Source organism: Genypterus blacodes, unplaced genomic scaffold (genome assembly GCF_046128005.1).
Source record: "Genypterus blacodes isolate CSIRO-AG114 ecotype Tasmania unplaced genomic scaffold, CSIRO-AGI_Gbla_v1 ptg000090l_1, whole genome shotgun sequence".
NCBI lineage: Eukaryota > Metazoa > Chordata > Actinopteri > Ophidiiformes > Ophidiidae > Genypterus > Genypterus blacodes.
In genome coordinates this window covers 992935-1007753 of record NW_027466895.1, presented here as the reverse complement: position 1 = coordinate 1007753, position 14819 = coordinate 992935, and the positions used below count along the sequence as shown (strand labels likewise).

The window sequence follows — 14819 nt, the reverse complement described above, 5'->3', positions numbered from 1 at the left end:
GAGAGGGAGCTGGTGGCAGGGATCACACCCTTCGAGGATGGAATGGAGGAAGAGAAAGCGGAAAATGAGGGCGATACGAAGGAGGAGGAGAGAAGTGAAGGAAGCAAAAGAGCAGAGAAGGAAGACGAAACGGGAAAGGCGGAACATGACGAGTTAGTGGAGAGAGAAGGGGAGGGTCTCACAGTTGTTAGTGATCTCACACCTCTGGGGAAAGAATCAGAGATTGAGGTTATTCCTCTTCTACATCACCATAATGCCCCTTCATCACTTCCACTTACGCTTAACACACACCCCCCAGCCACCTCTGAAGTGACCCCTCCATCTTTCGTTTTCCATGTCTCTATTAAAACTGCGAGGACAACCGATCACGCCATTCACAGTTTGGCTTCAAATGCAGAGGCTCCGCGGCAGATGAAGGTCAGCCCGACCCTGACGGGGTCAGTTACCGACAGAAAAGCAGGAGACGCAGTTAAAGTGACAGCACCTGTGGCAAGAGTACGCAGTGCACACAAAGTGACGGAAATGATCACTGTGATCCAACCAAAGCAGGGCGGAATCATAGCCGGTGTGCAAGGGTCAACTACAAAACCAAAAGCAGCAAAGCTTACAACGGAAAATCGAAAGAGTCCTGCAAAACTGCAGGATCCTACGCCGAAACGTAATGAAAATAAATCCAATCCAGAATCAACCAAGCTCAAATCAAACATGGCACAATGGACGACAAAAACACCTGGGACCAAGCTGACGCAAACCAGCAAAAATGTCAAAAATAGGAAAGTGGGAATGGGCAAGGGCAAGAAAACAGGAAAGGAACAAAGCAAAAAGCCAACTGATGAGGAAGAGAAGGAGGAGGAGGATTTTCCTTTCTTTAAGGACAACTACTGTCCGCCTGAGTGTGCCTGCTATGGAAGGTAAGACAGGCACTGTCCACGTGTCGGTAACATCTGATGTTAAAACACATTTGGGACTCATTCTGTGGTGTTTGTTGTGTTTTCCAGAGTGGTCCAGTGCTCGGACAAAGGCGTTGCCAACGTTCCTTATGGTATTCCCTATAACACCCGCTACGTCCTCCTCATGAACAACCACATCAGCAGCATCCAGCTGGACCTGCTCAGCGAATACGCCTCCATGGAGTTCCTGGTGTTGAGCAACAACCTGCTGAAGGACGGCACCATAGAGGGCGCCTTCGAGGGAGTCCCGGCTGTGAAGCGCCTCTACCTGGACCGGAACCTCCTGAGAAGCGTCCCGACCGACCTCCCAATGTCTCTGGAGGAGCTCCGTCTAGACAACAACCAGCTGAGTGTGATGTCGGAGGTAGCATGGGCTCGCTGCCCCGGCCTCTTGGTTCTGAGTCTAAGCAACAACAGCCTGGGGAACGGGTCTCAGTCACTACCCGATGCTGTGCTCGCTCCTCTGCGCAACCTGCGGACACTCAACCTCAATCACAACCAGCTCGTCTCTGTGCCTTTGGGTCTACCACTGTCCATCAAAGAGATGTACCTCAGAGGGAACCTCATCCAGGAGTTTCGTGGTGGCGCGTTTGATGGGACATCGGAGCTGGTGGTGCTGGATCTGAGCGCTAACAGACTGACGAACAAGGGTCTGCTTAGGGCCTCTCTACGCAACGCAACTCACTTAGAGAGCCTCAACTTGGAGGGGAACCGACTTAAGCAGGTGCCACGACACCTTCCCCTGTCCCTCAAAACCCTAAATCTGGAGGGAAACCGCATATCTTCGGTAAAGAACCGTGCTTTCATCTCCTTGAAAAGTTTGGAACACCTGGGCCTGGCGAGGAATAAGATCCTCAAAGTGGCGCCGGGTGCGTTCAAGGCTTTGCCCGTCCTGCACCAGCTGGACCTGTGCCACAACTCCTTACGCCAGGTGCCCAGACAGTTACCGCCGGGCTTGTACTCGGTCGCGCTCAACCACAACAAGATCAGGTCGGTGCCTCGGGATGCTTTCTGCTGGGGCGAGAACACGCGCAGCCTCAGCGGGCTGGTGAGAGTGCAGCTGGAGCACAATCTGATCGATCTGGGGGAGTTGGACGCGCAGGCCTTTAGGTGCTTACGGGGCTTCCAGGTGGTGCACTTTTACTGAAAGAGGAGCCGATACAGACTGTGCAGGATGGAGAAACACACTGCAGAGAGTATTTATGCATATGAGTTTAAATTTACACAGTATGTATGTATGTTTAATGCCCACAGCTCCCCTGTGTTTTACCCCAGACCTATGGTGAATGTTGTCACTACGCCAGAAACCAATGTCGAAAACCTGCACGTCTGTGTAAAAATATATATTTATGGGGAGCAACATTTAACTTGTGAAACCCACCGACCACACTGGCTACTTTCAGCACATGTATTGCTTTCCCCCATGTTTTCCTTTGTTTTAGCCAAACATATGGCAGGAAATGTATGACGTGTAACAGATATAGCTTAGAGCAGTGATTCATTACATTAATAAAGTGTGCACATTGTCTCCGAGTGTAATATTTTTAACTTAACTTAACCGTTTTTACACACCCACATTTATGTTTTATGTGTACATATATACGTATATTATATATTTTGAAGCGCAAATAGCCTCAAAAAGTCAGAAATGTGGGTTTGTTCATCATCAATATTTACATGTTCCTAACATCTAAAACCACAAACAAGAAGCTTCTCTGCCAGAATTTATTTTGGCAAAAACAAATGTGCCATGTTGGATTTTGTGCCATAATAACCCTGATTGGTCATTAGTGCAGGGAGAGAATGTGTGACCTGCAGGGATGGGAGTGAGTGTAACCACGCCACAGCTCGTTAAAGCCCCTCTCATGATGATAGATCCTCATTAATCCAAATGTTCCAACTGCAAAAGCACTATCATGAACAAATAGTTCCAAAATTCTGTTTGTGTGTCCCACTTGTAAAGGAATGTTGATTTGCAAATAAAATCTAGTTTGCATTTTGATAATGACTTTGTCATAGTAAGGATTAAAGAGGATTAGTAAACCTCTTGAAATAACAATAAACACTGGCACAAAACTTGCCAGGAGACTTTACTGCCAAGACAAACATGTGTGTTGACTCTTACGTTTTTCCCTCGCAAAGCTCCCATGCAGTTAGACTTCTGTAAACACACCAACATAAAGGCCTCAGTTGTGAAATAGGTGTTTGCCATACAGAGTAAAGCCACTAGATGTCAGCCATGTATAAGAAAACTAGTTTCTAGGACAGCTTTTGCCTCTGACACCTTGAATTGGGCTCATCTCCAGCTGCCAAATATGAAATTGTGGCAATTAAAAATGCATATGCTTCAGGAAGTTTATCTTGTGGGCCAAACTAGTTTATTTAAGGCTCGCACCAGTGTGGAAACTTTGCAACGCCAGTGCCACGTATGCAAACACACACATACGCACACAGGCATTAGTCATGTGAAAGGTGTTTATGAGGCCTTTTCAGAGTCAAGAGTGCATTCGATCCGACCACAGGCCTGGAAAAATACATACATCGGCATTAAGCGTAGAAGCAGCTATTTTCCTACAGGCAGGACCAAAGAATAAAAGAGAAAGAGAGAGAGAGAGAGAGAGAGGGGGAGAGAGAGAGAGAAAAAGAAAACGAAGGAACGCAGAGAAAATGCATTAGCCCACGTGGAGGTGCTTAACGCTCTCCCTCTCTCCCCCACTCTCTCCCTCTCTAATAACTTCACTCAGCAACGTGGCACTGCACCCATAGGCCCTGCGAAAAGAAGAGTGGGGAGGAGGGAGGGAGGGTGAGCCGCATGGGGGAGGGGGAGAGTGAAGGAGAGAGGGAGAGAGAGGTAGGGAGGGAGAGGGAAGGCTTTTGAAGGATGGGTCCAAGCTCACTCTGGCTCAGCGTGTGTCCAGAAGGGGAAGAGTTTTGGCGGAGCAGGGGTGGGGGGTGGGGGGGAGCTCACCAGCACCTCCCTACGGTCCTGCAGGACCCCGACCCCCGCATCACAACGCAGCACGTCTACCTGGAGCCACTGGAAACCTCCTCACCTCTTCTCTCCTCGTGTACTATTGCAAACTCTTAGATGCACTCTCCTTTATTAAATCGCCTTAAGATCCCTTTTGCAGTCTTTGCGTGTTGCACGTGTGCATCCATGGTGTGTGTGCATGCACAATATACTATCTACATGGAAGGAACGCTTCCACAGACGTCTGGCATGTGGGAGTCCAACAGTAGTTGTTTGGCAGATGTGGTATGCATTTGTGTACCTTTGTATCCTGTGCAGCAGGATATTTACATTCATCCCGACAGGAGGTTTGCAGGAGCTGTGATTGCTACCTCTCTGTCTGATCTCTCCGTTTCTAAACTGTCGCAATCATCCGCCCACTTTGGTTATGTACACTTCCTTATCCCTCTTCATCGTTGGTATCTCCCTCCAGACAGACTCTTGAGAATTTAGCTTGTTTCCAAATGTTCCTCTTAACATCAAACGTGACTTATACGGCAGCGAGATCCAATAGCGACAAAATGCCAAAAACCACTATGCTGTTAATCGATCGTCACTATTCTCCAGTTAAAGTGCCATCAGGTGAAAATCATGTCCAGAGTCTTCACTGTGATGCGTTTACAAGCACAGATACATGCTGTATATCCCCAATAATCTAATTTTAAAGCCTGAATTAACATGTACCCTGTAATGTCAACCATGTACTAACACACTCTTGTTCAGTGTGTGTATCTACTGTAGTGGAAAAATACAAAGTTTGAGCCGTTTGACACAGTGCTGACCACATTGAATACACAGCACAAAGAGAGAAGAGAGAAGAGAGAGAAGAGAAAAGTGAACGGAAAGGACAGAAGGATGCGGATATTAAACCACACCCTGCACGTGAGCGAGCCAGATGGACAAAGAGACACAGCGTCTACCGTCTCATATTTGCAAATCTTGCAGGCCTCCTTCCCACAATGCACCGGGAGATGGAAAGGAGTGCACATTTGAAGAAGCGACGAGTGCAACTGAAGCCCGCCCGTGAAACGTTTCATAGGGTTTAACAGTTTAACAGAGAACATAGAGGGACGCCGATATGTTTGTGCGACAGCTGTGAGTGACGGCGTGTTATTTGTGGTTTCTCTCTCTCACATACAGTAATTGAATGCAGTTGTCAGAAATGCATACAGATGCAATTTGCCGTGAATAGGGCTGCATCCCATAACTTTCTCTCTCTCTCTCTCTCTGTCTCTCCCCCTCACACACGCACGCACGCACAGACACACTTCCATTATTGTACTTGTACAAACCTCCCATTCCCTAAGCCTAACCCAAACCATAAACATCACCATGTTCACCTAAACCTGAGATCAACCCAAATCTAAACTTTAACCTTAACCCCAAATTTCATTCAGACCGAGACGGCTTCAGTTTCTTCGTCTCTGTAAGTCGAACTTAACACACAGGCACACATGGGCGCACTGTGGAAGGGTTAAAATGGATGCCTTCAAGAGTGCTATTGCATGTCTGAGAGGGAGGTGGCGCCTGAGTTAGCTGAGAAAAGGGGGCGAAACGAGGTAGAAGGAAAGAAGGAGAGAGGGAGGGGAGAAGCAGTAGAGGGAGGAGGGGATAGAGAGAGAAACCATGGGAGCCAGAGGGACCTCTAGACACACACACACACAGCCCATCATCTGCTGCTGGCCTAGACCTGTGCTGACACACACACACACACACACACACACAAACACACACACACACCAGAGCACAGTATTCAGATGGACTCTGCACAAGTTGACACACACACACACACACACACACACACACACACACACACACACACACACACACACACACAGTCAGATGGAGACTTAGCTACAGTTACAAAATGCAGAGCGGCATTCAGTGCATTGTCAAATTTTGCAACTTGCATGCTCTTTCACTCTCTCAATATCCAGTACACCCTGTACACCCTGTCCACTGCCAACACACATACACACACAGCACACATATGCACTTTTATTCAGGGGCTCCACAAGGGGGCCTATGTGTGTTCCTCTTGCACCTCTCGCTCGGAGCACAAACTGAACAGAGCACATTCAAATCTGTACCTGCAGCTTACAAGCGTGACTACAATCGCACACACAGAGATAAAAGCTGAGTCTAATGACATCCGCTGTTAAATCGATACCAAAATCAACTAAAGTGGAGAGCGGATGAGGTGGAGGAAGAGCGTGAGATTGTGGAGATGTCACATTCCAAATTAAAGCTCCTTTGCTCACCAACAGCCCTTGTATGGAACCAATTCCATCTTTGCCCTCTTAGCTTCTTTTTCAAATAAGACCTTGCTTACTGTTACTGCACGCAGGACAATCAGTCTGGCAAATATTATGGAGATTGTAAACCACAGTGAAGACTACCTGCCAGACAGACAAGACGCACAGAGCATTTCCAGTAACACAGAGCTTCAAACGCTCAATAAAAAGGAGACATGGTGGGGTTAATTATCAGACTGAAAGAGTAAAGCAAACATAGCCTTTTTGAAACGCTAATTTACAATGATACATTTGATTGTCACTTGTTAATGCTGCTTTGATTTTATCATTGCTCATCTGCGAGTCAAAGGTTGACCCTCCTCATCCGACTTCCTGTAAATTCCTGCATTTTATACTGCAAGCCCAGTGAAACTGAAAAGCCCTAAAGCCTTCAGGTGTTGACCAAATGTGAAAGGAAGCAGGTCAACACCACATTCTGGCTTTAACAGCATTCCACAGGGCTGCTCATATATTTTATATGTCCGCCATTGATTTGTTTTTCTGTTGCAAAATGTGACATTAAAGAATGATTAACAATGGCAATCTTGCTATTACTCACACATTGTGTAACTACTTTTCTAATGCTGACACTAAAATTGGTAATTAGTCAATAAAATGTTTTCCAAAACATGAGACAAATGTTCATGAAACCGTTTGTGCTTGTTTACACAGCTCACTGTCTGGCTGCAAATAAACTGGGTCACTGCAGGAAGCTCTTCCTGTGGTTCCTAGGCATCCTGTGCTGGCCATTACCGTGACAGCGCCTTTAATCAAAATCTGAACAGGTTCAGCATGAGGAAAACCAGCTCATTGTTCAAAATACAGCCAGCCCGCCAGAAAGCGGACGATAAGTATTCTAAATAAATAAATAAGAATGGTTTGTGTGTGTGTCTCCCAAAGGATGGGAAGTGGAGCACCGGGTTTTCCATGCAGAGCACCAGACATTACCTAAGAAATCATTCCACCTCTCCAGTTTTTACTGGATTTCAAAGAGCAGACAAAGCCAGTTGAGTCACAAACAGAGCAGGAGAATCAGGGAAAGAACTGCTGAGGCCGTTTGGATGTGATGGAGCTGGACCCTGAGCTGCAGCACCTCATGACCCAAATATCCTCCCTGTTTAGCCTCTAACTTGACAGCCAACAAATTTGCAGCATTGGTGACAAGATGGCAAATCAGAGGTGATTTCCATCTCCGATCACTGCAGTTATTACACTGCTTAAATGGGAGCAGTGGGGGGCTTGAGTGAGGATGAGGAAGGTTAGTGAGTTAGGACAGGCAGGTTTGGAAGGTGAGGTCTAGATGATGATCATATCAGATCAACTGGAGTGGAGCAGCGTGAATACTCACACACACTGATGTTTCCCTTGGCAGTTTGTCTTGAAGCTTGTCATGGTTAATTTATGTCCAAAACAACTTTTCATAAATTTGCAGATGTGTTTTTAAAGTCACATCAGGATTGTACCTCCGCTTTATTGCAGATGATGGAGCTCTGTTGGTTCAATCGGCAGTGACTTCCAACAAGATGAGGGTCAACACCTCAGAGTCTGGAAAAACGTCAAACTATGATCATACTGCAAATAACTACAATCTGCTTTTTCAAATGTGGCGTTTGCATTAAAAGAGAAAGATGAGGTGGTTCAGGAGTGATCAGAACACCTCCTGGATGCCTCTCTGGAGAGGGGGAGGAGATCATGGAACAGACCCTGAATATGCTGGGGAGATTATAAATCCCATCTGCCCTGGGAATGTCTCAGGACCCCCCAGAAAGGACTCGACGACATGGTTAGAGATATAGAGATTTGGACAACTTAGCCTGCTGCGTTCATGACCTGGATAAGTGGCGGAAAACACAATGGTCCCCGATATCTAATAGTGCTTTATTAAATATCGAGTACTATCATGTACTTAACAAAATTATTGCACTGGGTTAGACCAAATTAAATTGAAAGCAGTAAGAAGAGAAAGCATTTTATTTTGAAAGGAAACACATTTGAGGCTCTGTCGTTATTGCCTACAATACAATGTTTCCAATAAGGAACAAAACTTACAGTGTCTAGAGTTTTTGGCCATTCTCAGGCTGTAATATTTATTTATTGGAATCTTCGTATAATTTCCGATGAAGAATTGTTTTTCCCACTTTCCACAACGTTCATAACTCTTTAATTTTGCTTCATGTTTGACATTGTAACCTCAATCACTATGCACCGAGTCCAACCTATGTCTGCATGACTTTGATCCGCTTTTCAAAGCTTCGCAATTTTTGCTCGATCAGCAGGGATTTAAGTAACGGTTGGCAGCGACGCAACGCACTTAACTCTTCATCAGGAGGAAAAGTTTCCACAAAGACAGAGTGAGGAAAAAGAAAACAGATGTGTTAAATTGGTGCGATGTAACTTTGCATAGGCCAGACCAGTGAATGATGTCCTACTAAGTTTTATTTATAGGATTTTAAATACAGAGCCACATTGAATAACAATGTTGTTGTTATAAGGACAGAACTCTTTCAGAGTTTCACGTTTCAGGAATGCCGTTAACTAATGTAATGTTTGAAACTTTGAAGCTTTTAATTTACAATTTATTTTTAAACTTTCAGAATGAGCAAGGAGAAAATGATAATTAGGGTTTTTTGCGTGAATTTGAGCATGCTGAACAAAATTGGAGGAAAAATGTAAATGAAATGGTGCTTCGATAAACGGAGACAACAGACTCGCCAATTTCTGGTACAAATTATACAGTTTGCCATGCTCTTGTTTTCATTTTGGGCTTTATTCTCCCCGGCTGTGCACACTGAGTGTATACGAGCCATTTTATGTGCCGTGTCCCTCACAGCGTATGTTTTCCTTTTAAATGCCCCTTGTACCTTTCCTGATTTCCTTGAATTTTAATCAAACCACGATGTTCTATGACTCAGCTTCATTGCCGTCCATTAGACATTAAGTGCTCTGTGGTCAAGGTCTCTCATTACACAAACATCTGAACAAGATGTGAGACTTAGCTGAGAACGAATCTATTTTAAAATGGAAAAAACGTCCCATTCACAATTTATTAACCAATTGGGTCCATTACCGCAAATTATCGGATTATTAATGCTTGGTGTTTTCCAGCATGGTAGGTGAAACCATTACTAAGTATCTAATGTACAGGAAATGATTTGTGTCCCTTTAAGAAGGTGTGGGGAATGTTTTAGCCATGGCAGGTTTTCGGCTCCACAACAAAGTTTTCAATTGAGGAGGTGGAAATCTTGTGACCGCACCACCTCTCCATTTGTGTTTGTCATCCTTCCCGCTCCTTGTCGACTTGAGAGAGAGAGAGAGAGAGAGAGAGAGAGAGAGCATGAGGGAGAGGGAGAAAAGGGGAAGAGAGAGTGGACAGACGCTGCAATGCCACGCGAACTTGGACACGAAAATGCGAAGTATGTGGAAAGAATTGGGGCAGACTGTAGAGTAAACGTCAACCGATCCAAGACCAACTCAATGATCCTTTGGCCTGCTGGTTTTTAAGAGCTAGAATATCCACCCAGTTCCACCCAACTCTGCAGCAGAAATGTTGGGTTTGATAAGTCGACTCTCAACCCTCGCCACTGGCTTCCCACCCTCTGATTCTCCGCTGTGCATTGGCTGCGACGCGGCTGGTCTGTGATTGCGCTCCAAAAATATTTAATCTCATGAAATTGTATTAGAGGACACATGGGCTCTTTAAAGTTTTTGGATAGTTCGCGGCATTTTGGAAAGCTGCATGAGAACACTGGAGAGGGGTTTGACCACAGCTCATCCGTTCCATGCGAGGCTGGTCTGCCATTGACCACAGATGAATTATCAAGAGTCTGGGAGAGAACAGATGTGGCCAACACCTAATTGGCTCCACCAACTAACTCTCTCTGCCTCTGTTGATCCCTTTCCTCTCCCTTTCTTGTTCTGTTACTCCCTGTGCTCCGCTTGACCAAAAAAAGAAAATATCAGCGTGGCATCTATCATTGTTTTGAAACGGATCTCAACATGTGTCTCACACATTCCACGTGCTCGCAAACGCTATTTCCCTCTCCCAGCGTCCCCCTGCACTTTCTGCACAATTTGTTCCTACCACCTGAAACTGAATCATGAGGAATAAAGAGGAATCCTGTCAGACAGTTATCCGGTCCCACTTTCACCTCTTGTGAGTTTTGGAAGTCTTCTAGTATGGAAGCATTCCTCGCAATAGCAATAAGAGATATAAGATCTGTCTCCATAGCTACGCTCTGATGTCATGGAGGAATTGGGAGTTAAAAGTGAGCATAGCATAACACTGGGAATGAAGAATCCCAGCTCCTGACCCAAAGTAAACATTTTATACTTGCAGTGGCGCTAAAAAGAACAAACCATAGATGATGAATTTTACTTACACAATCGGCAGCACAGACAAAGCAGTGCGTCAATAACAAATGGTGCGATGTGTTTCTGTTCGCTCTCCTAACCTCAGTCACATAATGTTCAATAACAAGCTTGCAGGTTCTGTGGGAGTCTGCCACACACACTCTGAAGAAATAAACTTTAAAAGTCTGAAAGCTAAAAGGGGAAGCCGAACTGCTGCTCTCTGGCATGGCGAATGATAAATGTGGGGGGAAAGGAGGACGAGTAAACGTTCCTCAGGGTAAAAACAGTGCCATCTGTCTGTCTCGGTGTCCATCAGGCTGGCAACGGCCCCTTGTGTATACAAAGGAAGTGTTTGGTCTGGTGGAGGACAGTTACCAGGCACTTTCTGTTCAATTAGGATTGCCAGTCTCATCTGGCCTAATTCACAGTGAAGAAAGATGGTTGACCTTCTATTCACTAAAAGCCCTGACGCATGCAGCGCTCGCCAAAGCAGGGTGTGGACATGAAGTAGGACAGATACCGCGTCTCTCTCTTCTTTCTTTTTGGAATGGACGTGTCTGAACAAGAGGCAGGAAAAAGTTCGAGTCAGAGTCTGCAACTCGCTAGGATGAAAGGTCTATGAATAGATCGAGATGAACACAAGTTTCCATGTTGGTGTATAATGTTTCAAGATGTTTGGTAAAAATAAATAAAAATTGTGCATCGGATCACAAGAAAGGAGCCAAGTCGGTGATAAAAATCAATAGTTACAGTCGTCTGCTCGCAATAATGAGGCACGGACATTCAGTCATGGCACACACACTCAGTAATCCACATTTAAAGATCCTGCTGAAACAGAACTGCTAAAGCCAAATAATAATAAAAGTCATGAATGCTCGCCTGACTTCAGAGCAGTTTGGGCGTTTTCACTGCTGTATGTCTCCTGATTCCTCAGTCATTTTAGGAAAGCTTCATGCCAGACCCATAACACACAATAAATGTAAGGTAGTTAATATAGACAAATACCATCTTGTAATTTCCCATATTCAAGGAAACATTAAGAGTTGAATGCTTCATGTTTCTTTTTCACTTTTACTCCCATTCCTCACTCGCCTCCCACTGGGTTCCCAAGATTCCCTCTCCAAACAGATAATAAATGGGATGATAGTTTGGTATGTGGTTCTTCCTTTTCAGGAACACTTTGGTCTGGATTTGTTGACAACTTCTTTTACAGTCCTTTTTCGTGTTCGGCTAGAAATATGCAATATTTGTATTACTTTTAAAAAATCTCTGACATTTTAAGCAAAGGCTATCGGCATCAAGCAAACTGGGCTTGTGTGTTCAACTGCTGCATTCCTTAGATATTGCTTAATATGTTTCTTGCTGTGCTGTGTGAGTGTGTGGGTGTGTTTGAGTGTGTGTGATGTAAAACACCTGTTAATCGCGTTATTTGGCAGTTGTGTTTCTTACGAAGTAATACAGCTGGCTGACCTGCCCGATTGGGAAAAAGGAAGCTGATCTCCGTCGTGACCTTACACCTTTGAGGAACACGCCTCACTCTCACTCTGTCTCTCATTGCACCATATTATCACTCTTTACACCCATAAACACTCACTCTCACACACATCTCACTCTCTCATAAATGATGTGGCGTTCAGACACAAACCAGAGCTCTTTGGGGGTAAATCTCTCTGCCAGGCTGAGCGGATGATGCCACGGTGGGTTTGGACATTAATGTCTTTCCCAGTCTGCCTCAGTGCAGCCAAATGACACCCGAGAGCCTCGTTTTACAGTCTGGATGCTTCCACTAAAGGACTCATATCCTCACTATTTTCCAAAAGCACATGAATCTCTGTATAGTGTAAATAAACTAAGCATTCATAAAAACATGTCACCCAATAATAATCTTCTCAAAGACATAAATCATCATTTAAAACAGTAACCGATCTATTTGGGGCTCAGGCATATGGAAGCAAACATATTCCTCTTTCGTGCCTGCTCTCATCCCATGAGGGAGAATTTGTAGGTTTAACAAATACTGTTGGAAAAAAATATCATAAATCAGGTCTCAAGCTGTGAGATGTGTTTTGTTTCATTGCACATTTGATATGGTAACACTAACCTAAGCCAAGCTTTGAATTAAACAAGCCATGGACTCATTTACTGCAGTTCTATGAGTCCTTAAAATGACATCAAAGAAAATCCTGGATAAGGATCTTAACTGATTTCTGTTTGAGCTACTTTCAAGAGGTCAAGGGGTCAAGGGGTTTTTGTGCTTGCAAAAATCATTACTCATTACATCTCACTGCTGCTGTAGGCTTGTTTTGTTTTCTGCTTCTGCTGCCCCATGCTTGTATCTGAAGTTCTTTTATCTACCTATGTTGAACGCACTTATTGGAAGCGTCTGCTTAATGACCGTAATGTATGTAATGTAATGTATCTTTTGTGTCAGATAAACTGCATGTTGATTTATTTCACAATGGTGAAAAAGCCATGCATGATGTTAGTTTGCATCAAAAGGCAGAAAATAAAAATCTATGTTGAGTTTTACACTTCATTCAGGGAATAACATGCTCACACATTGAAGTTCAGGCATTTCATGGCCTCAGCCCCTCATGAGTGTCAAACAGAGCAAGTGGCTACGCTCATCTCATTATATACAATGGTCAACAAGGAATAGGTGTGTCTCCATCAGTCCGTAGCAGGTCCTGAAAGATGACGCAGTACCTTCCAGTGTAAAGAAAAACATAAACCAAAGTTGGAATGTAGGAAGAAAAGGGGAAACATTTATTTTGACATGCAACGATATACAGTATATGTTGATATATAAAATTTTAATTCCATATCCAATGGAAGAATTCATCTTTAAGGACCTGCTGGTGATTCGTTATAAAAGGAAGGGTGTGGCCTGCTGCTCCGGTTGGCTCTGAATTCAGCCAAATGTTTACACGTGTGATGGCGAACTGAAGCCTTGTTGAAAAATTCATCTTTAAACAGCTCTTATGTCACTAGTAGGTGCACCTACTGCATCACAGAACAGGATTCCTCTTCTTGCATGTTTTAGCTGCTGGCTCCATCTCATCACAATGTTCAAACTCCGCTGTGCACCGCTACAATCCCACAGGTGTTAGGCTAAAGTGGGTCCAAAATGGGCAGGAAAGCAGAGAGTTGAACTCTTTTGGCAATGCTATACATCAAATCATAATCTCTATCCACTAAACATTTCTGACAGCTTCTCTGTTTTGGTGGATTCCCTGCTCACTCAAACTGCTGACTTGTCTCTGCCTTTGCCTGTCTTATCATGACGAATGAATGCAACTTCCCTCTGACTGATTTGTCATGAGTTTTGACCTTTTAGCAGTCATATCCAGCTTGCTGACAGTGAAGAAAAAAAATTACCAGGAACAGAATTCCTCTGAGCAGGAACATGCGACGAACCGGCTGCTGCCAACATCAGATCTGGGGCAGGAGCCCCATAAGGACGTTTTTCGTGGTATATGGCCACATGACTACTGATAAGGAACGCATGTCACTTCTGTCATTGCTGTAGTAATTTAACCATCCCAGAAAGTAACTGTCAGTTCCCTTTTCAATGTAATTTCTAGCATTTTGTGAAACTAAACTGAGCCAAGGTTTATTGCAACAAAGTTAAAAACTTAATAACCAATCGGTTAATAAGTTCTTAACTTTGTTGCAAGAGCCAAGCAAGTGTACTATAGATTTGAAAACCAACTTAAAAAGCCCTTTAATTTAATCCATATGCTGTTAGGTTATTGGTAAAGTTGTCAATGCTGTTCAAAACAACTGGCTTGAAACATTGAGAAATCTTCTTTGAGAAATATTGTTTGAACAGAACTTTGTTTTGTTTCCATGGTGTGTCCTCATATAGCCGAGGGGAAAATATATAGTATACAGGCCTTGAATCTCTTTATTCTTAAGCTTGGCGAGGAGCAGATCATACTTTATAAATCCCAATGGTTCTGGGAGGGTTACGTTTAGCTTTGCTGGCAGAGGAGAGAGCTGCTTGGCTGACTCACCTCCGTCCAGTAAATCAGAAACAGACCAAAACGGAAAGAAAAATGCTCACCAAACACATCCAGAGCCGTACGGGAGATTAATAAAGTTTTTCAAACACGCAGAGTACACATGTACACACACACGTAGCACATTCACATCAACGTGAGGAGCAGCAGCTTGCTGACTCTTAACCCCCTGATGCTCACACACAGCAGCACC

General features: G+C 44.3%; 1 protein-coding gene across 1 annotated transcript; it reads left to right on the top strand.

Annotated features, from left to right (window-relative positions):
* The first annotated feature begins 783 nt into the window (after window positions 1–783).
* Window positions 784–2097, top strand: LOC143007510 (podocan). The gene is made up of 2 exons (XM_076158889.1): window positions 784–911; window positions 999–2097. The coding sequence occupies exons 1-2, from the start codon at window positions 784–786 to the stop codon at window positions 2095–2097; spliced, it is 1227 nt and encodes a 408-aa protein (XP_076015004.1).
* The last annotated feature ends 12722 nt before the right edge of the window (window positions 2098–14819 follow it).